Below are 25,073 nucleotides of genomic sequence, written 5' to 3'. Positions count from 1 at the left end.
TATGTATAACATTGGTCTAAATTTCCATCTTGTTTTAATTTATTAAAAAAGCACTTTTAAAGTTGACTTTTTTTTTTTTTACCATGCAGTAAAAGGGTCCTCTCTTAGCTAGGACCCTAACAAAAGCAACAGCTAACAAAAAATTATGTTAAAACTTGAACTCTTTTTATGTATGTATTTATGTATTTATTTATTTATTAAAGATTTTATTTATTTACTTGAGAGAAAGAGAGCAAGCGCAAGGGCGGGGAGGAGCCGAGAGAGAGGGATAAGCAGACTCCATGCTGAGCATAGACTGCAACGTGGGGCTCAGTCCCACAACCCTGAGATCATGACCTTAGCCAAAATCAAGAGTTGGATGCTTAACCTACTGAGCCATTCAGGTGCCCCATTATTTCAAAATATCTTGTTCATTAAAATTTTCTTCTGCAACTTTTAAAATTGCTTTTTAGAAGCTAGACAGCCTTCTGCCTATGTATTTTATACTTCTTTAGCGTACCAAGTTGTTGGTGTAGACAACCTGTTCAGATTTTTTCCATCTAACTCATTAGTAATAATGTTAAAAAGCCAGAATAACTCTGTATCCTGTAGGCACTTAGGCAAGGAATTCATTTGGTGATTTTTTTTTTTTTTAAGATTTTATTTATTTGACACACAAAGAGAGATCACAGGTAGGCAGAGAGGCAGGCAGAGGGAGAGGGGGAAGCAGGCTCCCTGCCGAGCAGAGAGCCCAATGTGGGGCTTGATCCTGGGATCCTGAGATCATGATCCGAGCCGAAGGCAGAGGCTTAACCCACTGTACCACCCAGGTGCCCCTCATTTGGTGATTTCTAATGAATAGCTAGCTCAAGAATTCTTTTATTAAGTCTTATTACCTATAATATGTGATGCTGAAGCTCACAAGCTTTTGAGCACAAGTAGATGAACAACTTGATTCTGAATCTCTCTCTGGGAATTCATGAATCCATAAAGAACTCATAAAAATGATTGCAGGCTTCATATGAATAATAAATTGGCTGCCCCAGATGTATGTTTGGATTTCTAAAATTTTTTTGGATAGTGTTCATGTCTAATTGGAAGTCCTATCATTAGACTTAAAACTGCCTTCAAGTATTTGTCAACATTTAAAAATTCTGGTTTGACTTTATAATTGAAGCTTATTTTTTACCCTGTATGAATGATTGGCTTTTAAAACCTTCAAGGTTGATCTTACAGCTACTATGTCTGCATCTGAGATCAGGGCATTAACTGTGATGACCTAACTCATCCTGAGGCCTTCGCTACTTTGCTACCAGTTAATCACTAGACTCCATCTTCTCTTAACCATTGTAATTGGGACCAGTAGAGTTGGTCAGCTAATTAAAGAATCAGGATGCCTGGGTGGCTCACTCAGTTAAGCAGCCACTCTTGATTTCGAGCCCCATATTGAGCTCTGCACTGTGTGGAGTCTGCTTGAGCATTCACTCTCCTCTGCCCCTCACCCACCTCGCATGCACTCTCCCTCAAATAAATAAATCTTTAAAAAATCATTAAAAATATTATATACATTTTATTTAAATAACCACAAAACCCCTATAGATCAACATTTATATGTATTTATGTGCTTATCTGTTGACTTATATGTATTTATGTGCTAATGTATTGACTTGTAAAATCTTTTCTTGAACATAAATCTTTCTTACATACATCACAAAAATTATCTTCTGTGATTTCTGTTTTCCATTTCTTTTTAGATGGTACATGAATTTGGAGATGTTTGTAAAGACAGCTTGAGTGCAGAAACCTTGGTTCTTTTTTTTTGTATTTTTTTAAGATTTTATTCATTTGACACAGATCACAAGTAGGCAGAGAGGCAGGCAGAGAGAGAGAGAGGAGGAAGCAGGCTCCCCGTGGAGCAGAGAACCCGATGCGGGACTCGATCCCAGGACCCTGAGATCATGACCTGAGCCGAAGGCAGCGGCTTAACCCACTGAGCCACCCAGGCGCCCAGAAACCTAGGTTCTTAACAATTCTTCCAAATCTTTCATAGTATCTTCCTTATACCTTTTTTTTTTTTTTAAAGATTTTATTTATTTATTTATTTGACAGAGAGAGAGATCACAAGTAGACGGAGAGGCAGGCAGAGAGAGAGAGAGAGAGGGAAGCAGGCTCCCTGCCGAGCAGAGAGCCCGATGCAGGACTCGATCCCAGGACCCTGAGATCACGACCTGAGCCAAAGGCAGCGGCCCAACCCACTGAGCCACCCAGGCGCCCTTCCTTATACCTTTTTAATGGAGCTTGCCTTTAAAATGCCTTGAGTTTTCATATAAATATCTTCTTAAAAAAAAAAAGATTTTATTTTATTTATTTTAGAAAGAGCAGGAACAGACTTTGAGGCAGAAGGAGGGAGGAGAGAGAATCTCAAGTAGACTCCACTCTGAGGGCAGAATTGAACACGGAGCTCAGTCTCATGACCCTGAGATCATGCATGACGTGAGCTGGAATCAGTCGGTTGCTTAACCGACTGAGCCACCCAGGTGCCCCTATAAATATCTCCTTTTATACTCTTATTTCTTTGACTTATATAATGAGTAATTAAATTACATAATTACATGATAAGCACAACTTGCATAAACATGTTTGGAAACATATATTGCTGGTTCTCAGTAAGCATAAAACTCAATTAGTGAGATCAGAAAGGTCTAAATATTCTAGAATGTGGGCCAATTGTTAGCATTTATTGCCCTTGGTAATCAGTCCTTATATTACATAGTGGGAATAATCCTTAGTAAGAAAGGCATTTAATTTCATGCTGTGTGTGTACATATATATACACACACACATATATATATGAAAGAAAAACTTTCATGAAATGCTACTTAACCATTTCTTGCAGTATCTGCAAGAAATCTGTTTCTCTTCTATTCCATTTCTTTCTTTTAAAAAGGATTATGATCCCCTAATGGATTATGACATGCAGTTTGAAAAACACTGGAATAAGAACTAATTCTAGACATAAGCTAAACGGATTATTACATGGGAGGAAGAGAAGCTTTGTTCTTACTGTGATACTGTTGGTCTTTTAAAACATTAGTTTGTAATTATAAAATACACATAACATGAAACTTCACCTCTTAGCCATTTTAGCCACACTCTTCAATAGTGTTAGATATATTGTTATGCAGCCAGTATGACTTGACATTTGGATTGCTTCTACTTCCTGGGTATTCTAAATTATGTTGCTGTGAGTATACAAATATCTCCTCAAGAGCCTGCTTTTCAGTTCTGTTGGGTAGAAATGGAATTGATGAATCAGATGGTAATTCTATTTTTAATTTTTTGAGGAAACACCATACTTTATTCCATAGCACTATACCTTGACATCTCTACCAGCAATGCACAGGCATTCCAGTTTCTCTACATCCTCATCAACACTTGATATTTTCTATATCTTTGGGTTTTGTTAGTAGCCGTCCTGCTGGATGTGAGGTGGTATTTCCTTGTGGTTTTGATTTGCATTTCTCTAATGATTAGTGATGGTGAGCATCTTTTCATATGCTTATTAATCATTTGTGTAAGTTCCTGGGAAAAATAAGCCCTGTGCTATTTCGGGGGTTGTTTGTGTTTTTGTTGTAGTGTTGTAGGAGTTCTTTATATAGTCTGGATATTAATACTTTATTATATGTACCAGTTGCAATATTTTCTTTGATTTCTGTAGATTGCCTTTTGTGATATTCTTTGGCTTAAGTACTCATCCAAAAGAAATTTTATTTCATGTTAAGCTTATTTTGGATGAGAATCATGAGAAAGAAGGCTGTACCAGTGTAACTTAAGGCTGTCACATTCCTTAGGGAATAGAAAGTACGATCCTAGAGCAGTTTTAAGCCTGTTTCAATCTGAATATTTGTTTGAATCATATGCCAAGAAGATACATTTGTGGACATAGCATTTAAATATTATTCAAATGTTATTTCCCAGAACCAGAATTTATGATAAACAAGATAAAAAAATAACTACGTAATGAGAAATTGTAGTGAATTACTTATTGTTTACTTGAAATTATCTCATAGTACATTGTTGGGTTGTTATTCATAGCAACTTTTCATAGTTTTAAAGTTCATCTTATGGATAATATATTTCTTTTTTTTTTTTCCAAATTCAGTCCTTTTTAAAAGAAGACTTACTTATTTTAGAGAGAGAACAAGAGAGAGCATGAAGAGATAGAGGCAGAGGGAGAAAGAAACCCAAGCATATTCTGCACTGAGTGCACAGAGCCTGACTAGGGGCTCCATCTCACTACTGTGAGATCATAACCTGAGCCGAAACCAAGAGTCAGGTGCTCAACCTACTGTGCCATCTAGGCACCCCTCAAATTTAATCCTTCTGAAGTTGATCATAAAGTACTTTCATTTTATGTTTGTTTTTTTTTCCTCAGATAAATTATAGATTTTTTTCTTGAGGTATATTTAATCCTTATGTAAGAGGAGCAAGAAAAAACCAATTCATTTCCTGATTTGTAAGTGACTTTATAATATACTTCTTATATTCCAACATATCCTCAATCCTTCAGTTGGTAAGAACATATCTGGTCTCAGTTCAGAATTGATGTATTCAGGGCCAATTAACATTTTTTTTTTAAGATTTATTTATTTATTATTTAAGAGTGTGTGTGTGTGGTGGCAGAGGCAGAAGGAAAGAATCCGAAGCCAACTCCCCATTGAGTGTTAGGGTCCCCCCTGCCCTGGCTTGATGCCAGAACCCTGAGATCATGACCTGAGCTGAAACCAAGAGTCTGTTGCTTAACTGACCAAGCCGTCCAGCTGCCCCTCAAGTAATAATCTTTAATTCTCTGGTCATTCCTTGGAAATTTAATCATGGAAGGAATAGAAATTCTTCTCTCAAGAGAAATTATCCAGCAGGGTATCTGCTTGGGATTCTCTCTCTCTCTCTCTCACTCTGTCCCTCCCCCTGCTCTCTCTCTCTTTCTCTCAAATAAATAAATTTAAGAAAAAAAACTTGGGGTACCTGGTGACTCAGTTGTTAAGCATCTGCCTTTGGCTTGGGTCGTGATCCCCTGGTCCTGAGATCGAGCCCCACGTCAGGCTCCAGCTCAGCGGGAAGCCTGCTTCTCCCTCTTCCACTCCCCCTGCTTGTATTCCCCTCCCGCTGTCTCTCTCTCTCTCTCAAATAAATAAATAAAATCTTAAAAAAAAAAAAAAGCTTGAGATCATCTCTGTTGAAATTAATGTTCTGGCTATTGAAAAAGAGTACAAGATATATTTGGCTACATAATAAATACTCTTTCAGTACTGACACATCATTCAAGGATGTCCTAAGGAATAATAATGATTTTTTTAAAAAACACATATAAAAATGATAGTTTTTTTTTTTTAAGATTTTATTTATTTATGACAGAGAGTGAGCGAGGGAGGGAACATAAGCATGGAGGAGCTGGAGAGGGAGAAGCAGGCTCCCCGCAGAGCAAGGGGCCTGATACGGGGCTTGATCCCAGGACGCTGGGGCCATGACCCAAGCCAAAGGCAGACACCTAACCACTGAGCCACCCAGGTGCCCCAAGTGATAGGTTATAATGAGTTGAATTTCCTACCAAATTTACTAAAACACTGTTTTTATGAAAATGTAGAGAGAACTTTATTGTTACAAAAAAAGAATTGATCACATGTATTACATCACATCAAGACTGCACTCCTAGTATAATGAATTAGAAACAAATTTATAATTTACTATAGTTTACCTTTAGGCATATAGACATCCACAGTAGATACAGCATTTTATAGGAATTCAAGAGAAGCATTATTAAGTGTTTCAAGAAGTCTTAATAGAGTTATGAAAATACTTACACAAAGTGTAAAGTCTTGGGCAGGATATACTTAACAGACAGCTAAGTAGAATAATGATCAGTAAGCAAGGAATGTATTCTTCAGTCAAGTTCATAAGATACTGCACCTAATGAAAGATTGCTTCCACCTTATTGCTTAGTTTAGGTGTTGAAAGGGCATTTATTGTCTTTGACTTCTTTTCTAAGCTCACCAAGTTCATTTCTTAAATAGCATAATTATCCAGTTTGCTTTAATGTTGAAGGGGTCCCCTTTGACTCATGATCACCAGATTTAGGCATAGACCAGTATTTTGCATAGTTGTGTCTGGTGCCATTGTAGAGAGGCAGTATAATGTGTGGCAAAAAACATGGGCCATGGAGTCCATGGGTTTGAATATAGACTGTGCTGTTCATCTTGGGTGAACCACCTAACCTTTCTGTGCTTTGGTTTCTTCATCTGTCATATGTATAATAGTACCTGTCTTACAGAGTTGTAACTAAGATTAAGGTAATGCTTAAAAGAACCTGCACAGAGTAAAATCTCAATAAATGTTTACTGTTATTTGTCTAAACACTTAACAAAATTATGAATATTTATACAACAGTCGTTCATTCTTATTACTTTTGGGTACCTACCGTGCAGGTACTATACTAAAAATGAGTAAAACCTATGCCAGACTTTAAAGAGTTCATGGCATAGTGAAGAAGATGCATATTAGATAATTACAGCAAATAAATGTAATAATTGTCTAAGAAGTATAGTACTGTGGAATCGCTGAGGCATGAGTAACTAACCCTGTCTAGGGAAGTATGAAAAAATTAAATATGGGTGTTGGGTATTTAGGGATTTATCCTGCTATTCTGGTGTGTGTATGTGTGTATGTTATTTATTTTGGAGAGCAATGAAAGACAAATGCTGAGGAACTATTGCAGATTAAAAGAGACAATAAATCACAACCTATGTCAATCAGATCGTTATGTTGTGCACCGTAAACTTCTGTAATGCTATATGTCAATTATATCTTAATAAAACTGAAAAAAAGAAAGCCAGTGAAAACATGACTGTATCCTGTGTTGGAGGGAAAATTACTCTAATGGACATTATTGGGACATTTGACAAAATTGGATATGCAAAAAATTAGATAATAGAACATCAGTATTAAATCTCTTGAAGTTGATCACTGTACCATTGAAAGAGTATCTTTGCTCTAAGATGCCCTGCTGATGTATTAAAGGAGTGAAGGGGAATGATACTGTTTGAGAGTAATTTGTGTATCACTTGAGTTTTCCTCATATTCCAGAAATAATCTCAAAATTTTGTAGCAGTGGTTCTCTTTCCTCAGCAAGTAACTGGAAGGGGATAGCATCACAGACTACTCTCAAATAGCTCAGGGGAAAAAGCGGTGCACATATACTCAATGCACGGACTAATGAAGCAGACGTAGCAAAATGTTTAAAGTTGGTGACTTGTGGTATACAGGAGTTATTTGTATTTTCATAAGTTTTATATAAATTTGATATTTCAAAAGAAAAAAATTTTAAGTGGGAAGAAAAAGGAAGAGTTTCAGAGAGAGGAGGTGTTTGAGCTGTCATACAGGCTAACTGGCCAGGGGAATAAGGAAGGCCAGAGACAGATGTGTGGAAAACGATAGGGATGTGAAAGCAGGGCTTGTTTGCCGGTAGTTCAGTGTGGTCATTTCTATGTCAATACAAGATGTTTAGAATACATTCTTTCAAATGTCTATAGACCGTTAACTTGGATATTTATTTATCTGATGTTTATAAAAATTCAGGAAATGTTAAGCAAATTAGTAGACTAAGATTATGGCAGAGCCACTGCTTTACCTACTTTGATCACTAGGAAACCCTATTCTTTAAATATCCTGAAATAACCTTTTTTTTCTCATTCCTTGGCAACCTTTAACTATCACATGGACATTTAGAAATGACATGGCTGTTTGTGTGTAAGAGTTTGAACAGCCTTAAGACCAAATAGACTATAGAAATTTAGTATCCTCAAACACCTAAATGAAAAAGCAGCTCTTGGAGTGCCTGGGTGGCTCAGTTGGTTAAGTATTGACTCTTGATGTTGGCTCAGGTTATGATCTCAGGGTTGTGAGATCAAGCCCCTTGTCAGGCTCCACACCGGGCATGGAGACTGCTTAAGATTCTGTGTCTCCCTCTTCCATTCATACCCACTCTCATGCATTCTCTCTCTCTCTCACACACACTATCTGTCTCTTAACCGATGGAGCCACCCAGGCACCCTCACTATCTCTCTCTTAAAAAAACAAACAAACAAACAAAAAACAAAAGCAGTTCTCATTTTGGTAGAATCTTACTATGAGAGATAGTTTGAAATTTGGATCAACAAAAGCAGGAATAAATAAATAAATAAATAAATAATAAACCCTAGAAGCATTTTGTATCATCAGTATCCATATTTACAAGGAAATATTTTAGAATAGAGTTGAGAAGAATTTGTAAGAAATCTTTAAAGCAGTAAAATAAGTGAAAAAAAATTATGAGTCAAATGTTCACCTTTGAAGGTGAATTTTCACCTTTTCAGGTCGGAATGACCCAGGCACTCATCCTTTCCAAACTTCTTTTGGTATTTTGTCTATTTTCCCTTCATCCTTTCAATATTTTATTTCTTAATCTAGAGATTAAATTTTACTTCTAATGATAGTCACTTAAATTATTAAATTGCTGATCTTGTGATAGCAAGACTTCTACATTTATCTCAAAAAATATCAGATGGCTCTGTGCTCTAGAGAATAATTTCTAGGACATATACATGAAAAGTAATGGACCTAGGGGAGCTTGACTGGCTCAGTCAGAAGAATATGCAACTCTTGATCTTGGAATGGTGAGATTGAGCTCCATGTTGGCTGTACAGATTACTAAAAAATAAATAAGCTTAAAAAAAAAAAAAAAAGGTAATGGACCTAGAACTCAAACAGTATTTATTCAGTTCCATGCTGAGGAAAGGGTATCATTGCTGAATGGTTTTCAGACTGTTCTTGGAATATAAGAAAAATTTATCACAAAATTTCTAGTAAGGTAGTTTAAAATCATAAAATAGATTTTAATTTTTAACAATTTTCAGAAGGAAAAAATATCAGAAAGATTATAAGTTTTCCATATTCTTGCATAAATATATTTTGTATCTATATAATCTGTATATAGTATCTATATAATTCTCCACTTTTACTTCTCCTGTCAAATTGAAACACTGGAGCATCATCCAATCTGAATTATTTATCCTAAGGTAAATTTTCTTCCACTTTGAGAGTGAGAGAGAAGAGAAATTTTTGGATAAATCTAGTAGAACCAGAGTTGTTAGAACTAATAATATAATTTGTAAGCCTTATTTCTAAGGGTTAATGAGCTAGAATATTAACTTTCGTGGTTTCTTGATATTTACTACAATGGTTGAATTTTACGTTGTAAAAAAGTACCAGTTGAATCTCATAGATGCTGTTTGCAGAAAAGTTGATGATGGATTGGGTGCTAAAGTTGGCATACTTGATTATATTGTATAGCAAAGATAAACAAGCTTTTGGCATTTCTGAAACTTAAGAACTTAATCATTAGAGAATATGAAATAATTTGTGTGTTTATCTCATTTGTAGTTATTAACAAAAGCAACTTGTAAGGTTCATGCTTTTCATATTTTAAACTATTTTTGTGTGTCTGGAAAATGTCCAGATGGTTTTCATAGTTGCTTTTTTTTCTGATTGCTGTGGTAATAGTGCTTTATATCTGTATTATATTTATATATGGTTTTGAGAGATCAGGTATACATAAGGTATAAGGTATACATCAGGTATACATAATTAAATAAATTATAACTGGTTTTATTAAGTATATTTAAAATTCATTTAGAGTTTATAATAGTTGTTGCTGTTTCCTCTACAAGAATGGGAGGGAATTGAGCAATGCAGGTTTAATTTTTGTTTGTTTTTCTTAGCAATTGAAAGCATGTAGTGAAGATCAGGAAGACAGAGAATGTTTGAACCAAGCTATTACTGCTCTTATGAATCTCCAAGGTAGTATGGACCGAATTTACAAGCAGTATTCACCTAGACGCCGACCTGGGTAATTCCATACTGTTGAAAATATGAATGCTTCTATATATTTCATTCATTCATGCCTCATTTTCTTTTCTTTTTTTTTTTGATGCTTCATTTTCTAAAGAAGTGTTATTTGTAGTGATACTTGTATTTTTGAAAGTTATACTCCTACATTTCTCGTTTGGTCTTTAAGTTGTGGAAAATTGGCATTGTCTTATTGTTAAGATATATGTAATAAAATTTTAAAAGATAAATCTAATATTTATATATTATGCAAGAAGTTTAGGATTCTTGGTAATTTTAGTTCATATGACATTTGAAATGAAATACAGAGTCTAGTACTTCTCTTTCACAGTACTGTAGCTGAGGCATGTATCAGTTGTGGCAAAGATAGTAGAAGAAAGTAAATGTTGTGTACAAAATCTGGTGTTTGGTTATTCAGTGGTTTTATCACTTGATTTGAGGTAGTTTTACAATTAAAGAAATTTGGGTTGCTTAGCCATTGAAAAAGCTAAATTTATCTTAATTTTTTTTTTTTTTCATTTTAGGGATCCTGTTTGCCCTTTTTATAATCGTCAGTTAAGAAGCAAGCATCTGGCTATTAAAAAAATGAATGAAATTCAGAAAAACATAGACGGATGGGAAGGCAAAGATATTGGACAATGTTGTAATGAATTCATTATGGAAGGTCCCTTGACACGAATTGGTGCTAAACATGAACGACATATTTTTCTCTTTGATGGCTTAATGATTAGCTGTAAGCCCAATCATAGTCAGTCACGCCTTCCAGGTTACAGTAGTGCAGAGTACAGATTAAAAGAAAAATTTGTCATGAGGAAAATACAAATATGTGATAAAGATGATACTTGTGAGTACAAAAATGCTTTTGAGTTGGTGTCCAAAGATGAAAACAGCATAATATTTGCTGCTAAGTCTGCTGAAGAGAAAAATAATTGGATGGCCGCACTTATTTCTCTTCACTATCGTAGTACACTAGATCGAATGCTAGATTCAGTGTTATTGAAAGAAGAAAATGAGCAGCCACTGAGATTACCAAGTCCTGACGTGTATCGTTTTGTGGTAAAAGACTCTGAGGAAAACATTGTTTTTGAAGACAACCTGCAAAGTAGAAGTGGAATCCCCATTATTAAAGGAGGAACTGTAGTGAAATTAATTGAAAGGTTAACATATCATATGTATGCAGGTATGTGAAACTCATTACAAGTGCTTAACCTACTGAGGGCTGAGAATGTAAAGCTTTTCAGGGATGTTCAAAAATGCTTGAGGAACGGAAAAAATAGATTTTCTCTGAAATATAAAAAAAATTCTACAGAATCAAAAGAGTAAATAACTAACTAAATATTCCTAAGATATAATATGTTAACTTCATTAATTATTAGATATTCACAAAAATTTTATGAATCTTGAATCAGAAAACAATCCTCATTTATCAAGAAATACCATGAGTACAGGAAGACCATGGTGGGAGGAACCAGAAAAAAGAAAAAGGAAGGCCTCCAAAGTATGCTACTTTGGATTAATGAAACTGAATTGAACATACAAACTGTTTTATACTCTGTCTTTTCAGATCCCAATTTTGTTCGTACTTTTCTTACTACATACCGTTCATTTTGTAAACCACAGGAATTGCTAAGCTTACTGATAGAACGGTAAGAAAAATATTTATTTTACTTACATTAACATTTCATAAAAAGTTAACTATTTTGTTCCTTGTAAAGTGGTGGGTACCGAGCATGTGCTCAACTTGTTTTTGAACATAATTTATTTGACATTAAATTAGTAGTATTACTATTCTTTTCAAACAACATGCTCATTAAAATCTCTGTTTATAACAGAGGTCTCTTCTGATTTTAGCAATGTTTATAGTGGTAATCAAAAAGACCCAATTTTAAAGTATGTATCTTAATGTTTTTTTGTTCAAAAAAACAATATTTCCTTAAAAGAGACTTTTTTAACTTGGCACTTTATTTTTAAAAATTTTTTAGAAGATTTTATTTGTTTGAGAGAGAGAGCACAAGCAGGGGGAGGGGTAGAGAGAGAGGGAGAAGCAGAGTTCCTTCTGAGGAGGGAGCCCAATGCAGGACTCTATCCCAGGAGCCTGTGGTCATGACCGAAGCTGAAGGCAGACTCTTATTAACCCACTGAGCCACCCAGGCGCCCAGTATGTAACACTTGAAAGGAAGTTTATCAGTAACTTTTCACAAAAATGGTAGGAAGGAAGGTTGCTTAATTAAAATAATTTTTCTGTTGTATTTGAAATCCTTTTCATTTGTATATGAACAACAAAAAATTTCTCTGATTTTCCTTCTTTTCTTCTTAGATTTGAAATTCCAGAGCCAGAACCCACTGAAGCAGATAAATTGGCCATAGAGAAAGGCGAACAGCCTGTCAGTGCAGACCTTAAAAGATTTCGCAAGGAATATGTCCAACCAGTACAACTTAGGTTTGGCCTGAATATTATTTATTTTGTGTACCATTCAATTTTCATTATATAGTTAACACATATAAGTTCTTATCTCTTAATTCAGATAGAGGTATTGTTGTTAGACTTCATAGTAGTTAAATTAAACTTCCAAATTTCAATGTGAAATTACTCTTAAATGTCCTGAAGAAATTTAATTATTAAAATGATACTGTGTTATTTGCATCAGATACCTCTGGCATGCGACACATTGTGCTTACAGACCAGGATACCTATTAAGTAAAAATTGTGAAATTTCATGTGAGTGTGCCTACTCTCAACCTTGCCCATCCCTCCCCCTTTGTGATCAGCTAGTAATCCTGGGCTTTTTCATAGTTTATAATATTTATGGAATTTTAACTCTTTCCCTACCGTTCTCTCCCAAAATATATAGGCTTTTACTCACTCATCTAAAAAAATCAGTAATTTCTAAACATGTATTTGATAATAGCAGCTGCTAGTGGTTAGGTACTTACTGTATGCCTAAGTATTTTATCAATTTTCTTTCATCCTCGCAGGAGTTACTACTTTATAGCTGAGGAACTTGAAACTTAGCAAGATAAAAGTAATTTGAAATAGGTTATACAGAGAGAGCAGCAGGACAGGATTCAAACCTGTATCTGTCTGGTTTCCTAAGTTAGTGTTGTTTTTTTCTTACACTGAGCAGTGAAAATTGGAGGCTCCTTTGATTAGTCTTTACAGTCCCTAATTGTACATGATCTAAATTTTTTCTTTGCAAATATGAAAGTGCCTTAATTTTTGTTAACTAACAAATTGCAGCTTTGGAACTGAGCATGTTACTTATTTTTCAGGATAATTGCCACAAATAAATGCAGTTTTAGTGGAATGATAGCGCTCCCAGCTGTATGTGTCTCAGCCAAAACTTTTAATGTGTCGTTCTTTGTGTAAGATGGTATTTTTAAAAAACCTTTTTAATTAAAAAAGGGAGATGATCTTATTTACCCCTCAGCAATAAAGGAGTAACTTTTTTGTACTAGCTACAGTGAATTTGTACTCCCCCACACTCAGATTAAACTTTTTTTAAAAAGATTTATTTATTTATTTTAGAGAGAACACACACGCACATGGGGGAAGATGCAGCAGGAGAGGGAGATAGGCAGACTCTGTGTTGGGCATAGAGCCTGACACTGGCTTGATCCCAGGATCCTGAGATCATGACCTGAGCTGAAATCAGGAGTCAGACGCTTAACCAACTGAGCCACCCAGGCACCCCTAAAATATAATTTTAAAACAATAAATTAATCCGAAGACCTGTTTTACATCATTGAAGTGCTTAGGTTTTAATTAAATACAAATTAGAGACCGAATGTTATATTGGCCCTTATATATAAAGTTGTTACCATGGTATTAGAGAAATGAAAGAAGTATAATTGAAGGCTTACGTCTCACGAAATTGTGTTTCTTTACGTTTTTTCAGGATCTTAAATGTGTTTCGACACTGGGTTGAACACCATTTTTATGACTTTGAAAGAGATTTGGAATTGCTAGAAAGACTGGAATCCTTCATTTCAAGTGTAAGAGGTATATTATTTAAAGGTTTGATTGAATCTTATGTTGCACATCAGCTTAGTTTTAAATTTGTGTGACTTTTAAGAAGCTAAGCTGTTATTTTTAAACAACTAAAATAACATTTGGTATGATTTATAGACTCAAAGGAGCTCATGTATGTTAGAACCACCTGACGTCTTAGAACCTTGCCTTTTCAAGTTTTTAGTAGAATCTTTTTTTAAAAGAAGTCATCAGTCTTCTTTAATAATCTTAATACATTTAAAATTTTATCTCATCTCAAGGTGGCCATTCTTTCAACTATTTTAATATATGTGCAGTATTACCTGTTTTCTTATTCTCCTTAATCCTTCTCTTTAGTTTTGAATGGTTAACAACTTTGAAAAATAACATTTACTTTAGGACATCTGTGTGACTCTTTTGGTTAAGAATCTGACTCTTGGTTTTGGCTCACTCAGGTCATGATTTCAGAGTTGTGAGAACTGGCCGGCATCAGGCTTGATCAGCTCAGCACAGAGTCTGCTTGAGATTCTCTTTCCCTCTCCCTCTGCCCCTTCCCCTGCTCATGCTCTCTATTTATCTTCCTCTAAATAAATAAATAAAATTTTTAAAAATAATATTTACCTCTCTTGCAGAAGTTTTTGGTATATTTTTAGTACCTGAAAAGTAAGAGTTTCTTACCTAAAATTTTAGCACACAGCCCATGAAATGAAACTCTCGGCCATGAACATTTAAAGAAGTGTATATTATTGAATCAAGAACATTTATCTGACAGGATAAGGCATTAAGTAAGAATACTTCAAGCCTAACTTATCTCATCTGCTTGCTCTTACTTAAGGGGAATTTTACTTTATAGAGTATTTGATTCCTTTGCTTCAACTTTGAGATGTTTAAGATACATTTTTATCATGTTTGCCTTGAAATTGTTTATGGTAACAAATACATTTTTTGTTTTATATTCTTAATGAAGATGCTGGACTATATATGATCTAAGTAATTTCTAAAATACAAATATGTATTAGGATAAAGCAAGTAATGGTTATGTTAATGTCTAGAGGTCTTTCTTAAATAAGTTATACCACAGCATAACCAAGTAGTTTCATTCTTTCTTTCTTTTTTTTCTTTTTAGACTTACTTATTTTAGAGAGAGCACATGCAGGGAGGAAGGGCAGAGAGAGAATCCTAAAGGAGACTCCCCACTCAATGCGGAGCCCTAGGTAGGGCTCCATCCCAGGACCCTGAGATCATGACCTGGGCTGAAATCAAGAGTTGGCTGCTTAACCAACTGAGCCATCAGGCGCCCTGAGGGAAAGTTTCTTATTATAAATGTATTTTAACTAATAAATGAAGAAGGAATGATAGAATTAGAATATAACTATTTTTCAGCCTCCTAGTAATATTACAAAGATGTAACTGGACATTATATGGCTGCTGTTAGAAATATTTACAAGTATTCATGTCAAAAAATTGATCGTGAATCAGATCACGTCTGTATGTGTCTGATTTACAGAAAAAACCGGACAGAGAAGCAATGCAAATGACACTACAGGAATAGTATTGGAAAAATTCAGACTTGGGGAATACCACAAGGCGAATGATTCAATTTTAATGTGTAAATTGCAAGGAAAAATAAGAGAGAAAAGGAGAGCCTATAGATTAAAGGAGACTTGAGACATTGACTGCAATTTGTAGAACTCGTTCAGACCCTATTTCAGACAGGCCAACTATTAGAAAACATTTATGAGAGAATCAGGGAAATCTGAACACTAATTAGATATTTGATGATTTTTAAGAATTTACTGTCATTTTTATATATGATAATGGTTTTGTCATTTTAAAAAGTCTTTAATTTTTAGATACATACTTAAATATGAATGAAATGACATATTTATTTCAGGTTTATTTATTTTAAGTCATCTCTAGTAGCCTAAACATGGGGCTCAAACTCACAAATCCAAGATCAGGAGTCACATGCTCTTCTGACTGAGCCAGCCAAGCTCCCTATGTTATTTCTTTCAAAATAACATAGGGAATGGAAGGAGGGCATGAGTGACATTAAGTGAAGCAAAAATTTGCCATAAGTTGGTAATTGTTGAAGCTGGGTAAAGATGAAAGATTATACAAAGATTTACAGTTACGTCTGTCAAGTAAAAGGTATTTTTGTTTGTGTTCTTTTCTAGGGAAAGCTATGAAGAAATGGGTAGAGTCAATTGCTAAGATCATCAAGAGAAAGAAACAAGCTCAGGCAAATGGAATAAGCCATAATATTACCTTTGAAAGTCCACCTCCACCAATTGAATGGCATATCAGCCGACCAGGACAGTTTGAAACCTTTGATCTCATGACACTTCATCCAATAGAAATTGCACGTCAACTGACACTTTTGGAATCTGATCTCTATAGGTAGACAGTTAGTGTTTATTTGCTGCTCTGTTTTCAAGAATCTTAAACCATACCTCTGTTTTCAGAACATTTTGCAAATTATTTATGAATACTTTAAAGTGCCTCATTTATTCTTGTGGGCTTGGAGGAAAGCTCATAGCACCATTTTTAACTACAATCTGTCCTATAGGAAAAAGTCTTATATTGCTATTTAGGCCTAAAATAGGTACTAGCAGTCTTTCACATGGTGAGTGATAGACAATAATGCTACCTTTTAGGCAATCACCCAGGTCTTCCTCCTAATACTTCCTCAGATTGTTTTAGTTTGGATTGTAGGCTCTTGAAGGTAGCTGAGTAAATAGAATATTGAGAGAGACAGACTTTATCTTTTTTTCAGATTCTGAGCAATCAAAAATTTAATTTGGAGCTTGACTGGGTTAGGTTTGCTAGGCAAATGAATAACAAAATTCTTAGAAAAAATGAAGATTTCTTTATTTTTTTTAAAGAAGTCTTAAGTACTTCAGCTATTTGAAGTCAAAGTAACTTCAAGGAAAAGTTATTTCTGAAGTAGTGTGATGATAAATCATACCTAAAACTTCTGAACTTTTCTTTCATTTATGAGACTCATTAGATGGAAATGTGCTTGTCTAGGGGTGCAGGGCGGCTCAGTTTGGTATCTGCTTTCAGCTCGGGTTGTGATCCCAGGGTCCTGGAATTGAGTCCCTTGTTGGGCTCCCTGCTCAGTCGGGAGTCTGCTTCCCCCTCCCCTGCCTCTGTGCACTCTCTCTCTCTCTCTCTCTCAAATAAATAAATAAAATCTTTTTTTTTTTTTTAAGATTTTATCTATTTATTTGACAGAGAGAGACATAGCAAGAGAGGGAACAGAAGCAGGGGTAGTGGGAGAGGGAGAAGCAGGCCTCCCGCCATGCAGGAAGCCCAATTCGGGGGGGCCAATCCCAGGACCCTGGGATCATGACCTGAGCTGAAGGCAGATGCTTAATAACTGAGCAACCCAGGTGCCCCAGATAAATAAAATCTTTAAGAAAGAAAGAAATGTGCTTGACTATTTACTTTTATCTGTATCCCATCATCTGTCTTTTCTTGTAAAACATTTCCTGCCATTACGTTGTATCCATGCAGATTACCCATTCCCAACCTAACCTTTATAGTTGCATGGTTTCATGACTTCCAGTGTCATTCTGCACTCCAAATCTGACACCTCTTAAGGTTATATTTCAAATCTTGTTATCACTCCAGATCGTTCTTATTTCAAAATTACTAATTCAAGCATCTCTCATTTCTTTCTAACTGCAGTCCTCTATCCTTTCAGCTTGCTTTATCAGCTTTGTCCTCTGTCACCTTTTTTTAAACCACTACCCTTGCAGGTAACAGCCACCTCTCCCCACCCTGTCAAAAAATGACTTCTCACCATTGTCATTTCATCAAAAAATTTTCTGCATTCAGGAGCCCTTTCTACAATACAAATACCTTTAAGAAGTTATCTTGATTGGCAGCCATTTTTTTTTAAGGGGAAAAGTAAGAATATACAAAGTTTAGTGCTAATGGAAATATAGGAAGGCAGCAGAGGTAAAAAATTTGCCATTCTTTTTTTTTTTAAGATTTTTATTTATTTATTTGATAGAGATCACAAGTAGGCAGAGAGGCAGGCAGAGAGAGAGGGGGAAGCAGGCTCCCCGCTGAGCAGAGAGCCCGATGTGGGACTCGATCCCAGGACCCTGAGATCATAACCTGAGCTGAAGGCAGAGGCTTAAACCACTGAGCCACCCAGGCGCCCCAAAATTTGCCGTTCTTTAGAATTGGGCCTCTTGTTTGCCTTGGCTGTGCCATTCAGAATTGAGCACACATGTCAGCAGTTGTAAACACCTAATTCAGAGTGTCATGTTGTATTTTAGGTAATTTGGAGTTCAGTTGGTTTTTTTTTATATTGTGGAAATTGTGAAAGGTAGGAATGAAGGGACTTGCTACTTGAGTTAAAAAAAAAAATAGTACTGAATCACATTTTTCCTCATTGAGTGACTGTTAAAGGAGTGGATATCAGAAAAAGAAACCACTTAAGTCAATGTGGACCTGCTTTCAGCACATAGAAAATACCTTTGTTAAGTGAGATGTATATTATGGAAGAAGAGGAACATTGACACCGTAAACTGAATTTCTTTTTTTTTTTTTTTTAAAGATTTTATTTATTTGACAGAGAGATACACAGTGAGAGAGGGAACACAAGCAGAGGGAGTGGGAGAGGGAGAAGCAGGCTTCCCACTGAGCAGAGAGCCTGATGCGGAGCTCGATCCCAGGACGTGAGCAGATCATGACCCGAGCCGAAGGCAGGCAGACTCCTCTAACAACTGAGCCACCCAGGCGCCCCTGAATTTCTGATTTAACTGTAGAACAGCCCAAGAAAACTTACTTTTAAAACTGTTAACAAGGTCCCTTTTGTATTCAAATCTACTGATTAAAAACTTTTTTTTTAATTAATAGTCAAGACCATAGGATACTGGCCAATTTTTTAAATTATGTAATCCTGGCTTACTATATACAGTAATTGAACTTGCTCCTCTGTCAGATTTCTTACTGAATAATTCAGCCATTTAAAAAAATGTAGAAAATTATATAATGAGGTCCCATCAACAGCAAAAGCCTTACAGATAACAATTGAAATCCTTCAACTAATTTTTTCCCAATTCTGTTCTTCTTTCTCCCAATAACCACTCTTCTGTATTTGGTGTTTATTATTCCTATGTATGTCTTTATAACTTATACACATATAATATTGATAAACAATATATAGCATTGTTTTGCGGGTTTTAAGATAGTTTATACTTATGTGTCATTCTACAGCATGTTTTGCACTTACATTGTTCTGGCATTTAAGTTGATGAATATAGCTCTGGTTTGCTTTTTTTTTTTTTTTAAGATTTTATTTATTTTTTTGACAGAGAGAGCACAGGTAGGCAGAGTGGCAGACAGAGAGGGGGGGAAGCAGGCTCCCTGCTGAGTAGGGAGCCCGATGTGGCTTGATCCCAGGACCCTGGGATCATGACCTGAGCTGAAGGCAGAGGTTTAACCCACTGAGCCACCCAGGTGCCCCTGGTTTGCTTATTTTAATTACTGTGGTATTCCACTAAATGAATGTTCCATAATTTATCCAGCCTAGGTTATTTGTGATTTTTCAGTCTTGCAAATAATGACTGCTTCACTGAGTATTCTTACAAATATTTTCTTATAACCTGGTATAGCTTAAGTATATATCTAGATAGACTTTTGGGGTGATCTAGTTTGTATATCTTCAGTTTTATGAGATATTGCTTAATTACTTTACAAAGTGGTTGTTTCAGTTTTTACTTGGATATCAGTGTTGGAGAGATTCTACACACCTTTACCCATTTGGTACTATTAGACTTCTGTTAGACAGGAGTAAAATGGGATTTCATTGTGGTTTAATGTTCTTTTCCCCGAATAAGAGACAAAATTTTTTTGTGTGTTTATGTGACTATTTGGGTCCAGTCCTCTGTGATTTAAACCTGTTCATGTGTTCCTCCATTTATCTTTTGTGTTGTCTTTATTTTACTGAGTATTTAAAGATCTTTAAATAATTTTGATACTAATCCTTTGTAGGTTAAGTTGCATGATTTTTTTATTCCACAGGAAAGTCCAACCTTCTGAACTAGTAGGGAGTGTATGGACCAAAGAAGATAAAGAAATAAATTCTCCAAATTTATTAAAAATGATTCGCCATACCACAAATCTCACTCTGTGGTTTGAAAAGTAAGTGTTTATTTTTCTGCCTTATTACTTTTTACAGCTATAATATTAAGTCATCTATAAGCTTAAATTCTTGCTAAAAATATATGTATTCTTTTCTACGTGAGGTGTGGAAATTGCTTATTAAGCCATGCTTTTTTGTTTTTGTTTTTGTTTTTTGTTTTTGTCTAGGTGCATTGTGGAAGCAGAAAATTTTGAGGAACGGGTGGCAATACTAAGTAGAATTATAGAAATTCTTCAGGTTTTTCAAGATTTGAATAATTTCAATGGTGTATTGGAGATAGTCAGTGCAGTGAATTCAGTGTCAGTATACAGACTAGACCATACTTTTGAGGTAAGTTTTAGGCTTAAGTATTTCATCTTTTTGGGGGAGAGATACAATTGATGATAAAATAAATTGCTTCTACCAACCAATCTTTTTCAGTAAATCCTTTACAAATCATCTTATTCCCTTAAATATATCAATATACACTAGTATATCTGGAATCCGTCAAAGAATGTGGGACTTTTGACTCTGTTTAATATGTTTACCTGGGTGGCTCAGTGGGTTAAAGCCTCTGCGTTCTGCTCAGGTCATGATCTCAGGGTCCTGGGATCGAGCCCCCTCTCCCACCCCAGTCGGGCTCTCTGCTCAGCAGGTAGCCTGCTTCCTCCTCACTCTCTGCCTGCCTCTCTGCCTACTTGTGATCTCTGTCAAATAAATAAATAAAATCTTTTTTTTTTTTAAGATTTTATTTATTCATTTGACACAGAGAGATCACAAGTAGGCAGAGAAGCAGGCAGAGAGAGAGAGAGGAGGAAGCAGGCTCCCCGCGGAGCAGAGAACCCGATGCGGGACTCGATCCCAGGACCCTGAGATCATGACCTGAGCCGAAGGCAGCGGCTTAACCCACTGAGCCACCCAGGCGCCCAATAAATAAAATCTTAAAAAAAAAAAATGTTTACCTAAATGTTACAAAGTTTCAATTGGATTTTTCCAGTGGCACACTGATTGTTTGAAATAAATGATATTTTAAATATAAATGTAGAAATTAATCAACATATAGTCAAAAGAAGGAGTAACATGGAGAGAAGTCTTTCTAAAATGAAAATTTTTAAAATTATACAGTAGTATATGTTTAGTGTTTGTTATAGAAAATTCAAAGGATACAGAAAGTATATGTTAAAATTAAAATACACATACTCTTGGGCCCAGAAATAAAAGTGCCAGACTATAAAGTTAATGTACAAAGATGTTGTTTCTGCAGTATTAATTGGAGTAGCAGAAAACTAGAAGCAACCAGTATGTCCCTAAATAGAATGACTAAATATGTTGTTTTATACCTGTAGTGTAGAATATTGTTCAGCTATAGAAAAAAAGTGAATAGGATCTATATGTATGTCTTAAAATAATATTTATGATTTTTAGGGGAAAAGCCATAAAAAAACTTCAGAATAATGAATATAATATGATTTCTTTTTTATGTAACATAAAAACAGAACAAACCCTAAACATGTTACTAAAATTGCATGAGCATTGAGAAGATAATACTTTTTTTAACATTGCTTCTTTATGATTAGAAAGGCAAGCTGCTTTCATGTATGTATTTTTCTATTTGAGTGTTTGCATTTTATTGCTTTGTGTGAACTTTTTATATATGAAGGATATTAACAGTTGAATATTGCTAAATATTAATCTGTTTAATAGATTTTGAAAACTCTAAAGTAGTATATTTATTTTAAAAGGTTAAGTTTTAGTTTTTTAAAATACTGGGTACATAACAATATTTATAAAATATGTATAAGGCAAAAAGAATAAAAATACAAAGAACACCTGTATACCTGGTTTAAGAACACCTCCCCATTCCATCTCCATCCTCACCCCTTCAACTATCATTCTGAATTTTGTCCTTATTATTCAACTTTTTTTCTGTAGTTTTACTTATTTGTATCTCTAAACAATGTACTATTTCATTTTGCGTGTTTCTTCATTACATATAAATATAATTCTTCAAACACTTTTTTCATTCAATATTATCTTCCTAAAATTCATCCAGTTTGCTTCTTACTGCTATCATTCATTTTTTTTCATAGCTGTATCATATTATAAGAATAAACTTACCAAAATTTATTTATTTATTTATTTACTAGTTAATGGCCATTTAGACTGTTTCCAGTGTAGGATTATTATCAGTAATAGTACCATGAACATTTTCTACATATATCCTAGTGCACAAATTTCTCTAAGTCATTTACCTAGAAGTAGAACTACTAGATAATAGGTTATGGGTATCTGCAGCTTTACTAGATAATGCTAGATTGTTTTCCCAAATAATTGTACCAGTTTATACTTCCACCAGAAATGTATGAGTTCTAGTTATTTTACCTTCTCACCAGCACTTGAAATTGTCAGTTCTTATCATTTTCCAATCTTGTGGTTTTGGTTTATAAACCCCTGATTTATAATGAGCTTGAACCTGTTTTTAAATGTTTATTGGTTTTTTTATTTCTTCTTATAGAATTTTTTTTGGTTTTTTTGCATTGTTGAGTTTTTCTTATGAATCTCTATGAGTTCTCTTATATAGTGGATTTTAATCCTTTGTCAGTTATATGTACTGTAAATGTCTCTTCCCAGATTGAAGCTTCTCTTTTCATCTTTTTTTTCTATCTTTTGATGAACAAAAGTTCTTACTATAATCAAATTTATTTTGTCCTGTTATTTGTGCTGTTTAGTGTCTTTCTCTATTATCTTAATGTTTTGTCTTTCACATTCATTCCTTAATCCAGCTGGAAATAAGTTTTGAAAAATGTATGGAGTGAGGTTGGAGTTTAATTTCATGTTTTGTTCCATATGGCTAGCCAGTTGCTTCCATACATTTATTGAAAGTTTGATAGGAATTGCATTGGTTCTATAAATTGCTTTGGTTCAGTTGGTGGAGCACTGACAATTTTACAGTGAGTCTTCCAAACCACGAACATGTATGTCTCTCCCTTTATTTATTAATTTAATACAAAGTTTTATGGTTTTCTTGATGATGAGCTCATACCTCTTTTGTTAGATTTATATTAGAATTTTTTTAAAGATCTTGTTTTCTTTATTGATGATATGTAGAAATGCAGTTGATCTTTGCTGATTGGTTTTATATCAATCAACAATGCTAAATGCTCTCATTAGCACTCCATTTGTAGATTTATTGGTTTTTTTTTCCACAGATAATTATATCCTCTGTGAATACTGACAGTTTTTCTTTGATTTTCTTTATTTTTCTTGTTCATGCTAGTTAAGACTTCTGTAGAGTACTGAATAAAAGTTAGGGTTTAATCCCCTTTGCTTTTTCCTTAAATTAAAGGAAATACATTAGACAGTTTTCCACCAGTGCATTGTTTGCTGTGGATTTATGTGTGTGTCTGTGTGTGTGTGTAAACACCTAACTAGGTTAAAAATAAAGTAATTAATTTAGAACAAAAAATAGAATAAATATAAAAGGAATGATTCTGCTTATTTGGTTTACTAAATTTTTGTTCAATTTTTCTCTCCCTTCCACAGCTTTCTCCTTACCCTTAGCCTCAAAAGACCTTTCAGTGGAAATATATTTGAATGCTTTAAGATTATATTTTTCTCCTATAGCTATGATTTGAAATTCTGGCTAATCAGAATTATAACTAACAAGATCTTGAGGAAGAATTTTTTATTTCTTACTCCTCTAATTTATATTAGAAAAAAAATGAAGTTTTTAAGTTTTATATTTATAGATAAATCATTTCAGGCAAGTACAGAAAGGAATACTTCTCATCTTTAATTTAAAAAATTATTTTTCACATATTTGCAAAATTGTATAGAATTCCAAGCTCTGTGTTCATAAAATGTGATTGAATTGTAAAAAGACAAGTTATATTCAATTTATATATTTTAAAGGCATTGCAGGAAAGAAAAAGGAGAATTTTGGATGATGCTGTGGAATTAAGTCAAGATCACTTTAAAAAATACCTAGTAAAACTTAAGTCAATCAATCCACCTTGTGTGCCTTTTTTTGGTAAGTTACTGAACATGGATTTATATTTACATTTTGAGGTAGTTTGTTGTAGCCAAAAGAGACCAGCCTTTAAAGGCAGATGGTTCTGATTTTTATATCTGAGCATATCTACTTTTATTAACTGTTCATATTGATAAATAAAACTTTGAAGTCTCTGTTTCCTTATCTTTAAAACAGAGGTTATGATAATTATATCTTTGTAGAGTTGTTGTAAGGAGCTCTGTGGGGTCTTTCTGTAAGAGTACTGATTCCATTCATAAGGGCTCCACCATCAGGATTTAAGCACCTCCGAAGCATCCCACCTTCTAATACTATCACATTGGGCATTAGTATTTCCACTTAGGAATTTTGAACATTCAAACATGCATGCCTGTGTACACAGACACACACCCCACTGGTTGTGTTAACCAAAAATATTTCCGGACAATCCCAAGTATTCCCTAAGGGACAAAATTGCCCCCAGTTGAGAGCCACTGATTTAAGTGAATCCATAATTACATATGAAGAAGGAGCTAAAACCTTTCTTCCTGTCCCAGAGTGAGGAATAATTATTTTTCTATCTAAATTATGGGCTTGGGGAAAACAGAGAATTTACAAATCTATAGTCTTATCACCAGAATTGGCTTATAATTAATCTATTGATCATTAGTTAAGATCATTGGCATTAAATATTTATAATCAAATATTAAATATTTATAATCAAATATTAAAATGGTTAAAGCAGATTTAACACAGACTTTGTGAATGCATCCGCTCTTATTTTAAGCTGTTAGGCTAAGGAATAAATTAAGCCTTTCCTAAGCCGTAGTTTTCTTTTTATTTTAAATTCTTTAAATGTTAAAAAATTCCTAATGTAAAATTAATTAATAAGCCCATCAGACTTACCAACATTTTAGGGGTAAAATTGCTGGATTATAGAATGTCTTTCAACTTCACTAGATCAGTTGTTTTTTTTTTTTTTTCAAATGATTGATTAAGTAACAGATTTTATAACT

At 34.4% G+C, this 25,073-nt stretch overlaps 1 protein-coding gene across 4 annotated transcripts in view; it reads left to right on the top strand.

Moving 5' to 3' along the window:
* SOS2 (SOS Ras/Rho guanine nucleotide exchange factor 2) overlaps positions 1 to 25,073 on the top strand; it is an 80,288-nt gene that overhangs the window by 39,331 nt on the left and 15,884 nt on the right. For all 4 annotated transcript variants that reach the window (XM_032344177.1, XM_032344176.1, XM_032344178.1 and 1 more), the window contains 9 exons: positions 9,792 to 9,919; positions 10,443 to 11,098; positions 11,483 to 11,564; positions 12,236 to 12,358; positions 13,815 to 13,918; positions 16,084 to 16,306; positions 19,949 to 20,068; positions 20,237 to 20,399; positions 23,961 to 24,078. In XM_032344177.1, coding sequence (XP_032200068.1) covers positions 9,792 to 9,919; positions 10,443 to 11,098; positions 11,483 to 11,564; positions 12,236 to 12,358; positions 13,815 to 13,918; positions 16,084 to 16,306; positions 19,949 to 20,068; positions 20,237 to 20,399; positions 23,961 to 24,078 — 1,717 coding nt within the window. The remainder of the gene's footprint in view (positions 1 to 9,791; positions 9,920 to 10,442; positions 11,099 to 11,482; positions 11,565 to 12,235; positions 12,359 to 13,814; positions 13,919 to 16,083; positions 16,307 to 19,948; positions 20,069 to 20,236; positions 20,400 to 23,960; positions 24,079 to 25,073) is intronic.

This window comes from Mustela erminea, chromosome 5 (genome assembly GCF_009829155.1).
Source record: "Mustela erminea isolate mMusErm1 chromosome 5, mMusErm1.Pri, whole genome shotgun sequence".
Taxonomy (NCBI): domain Eukaryota; kingdom Metazoa; phylum Chordata; class Mammalia; order Carnivora; family Mustelidae; genus Mustela; species Mustela erminea.
Note: the sequence above shows the minus strand (reverse complement) of the source record. Positions and strands in the feature narration are given on the sequence as shown.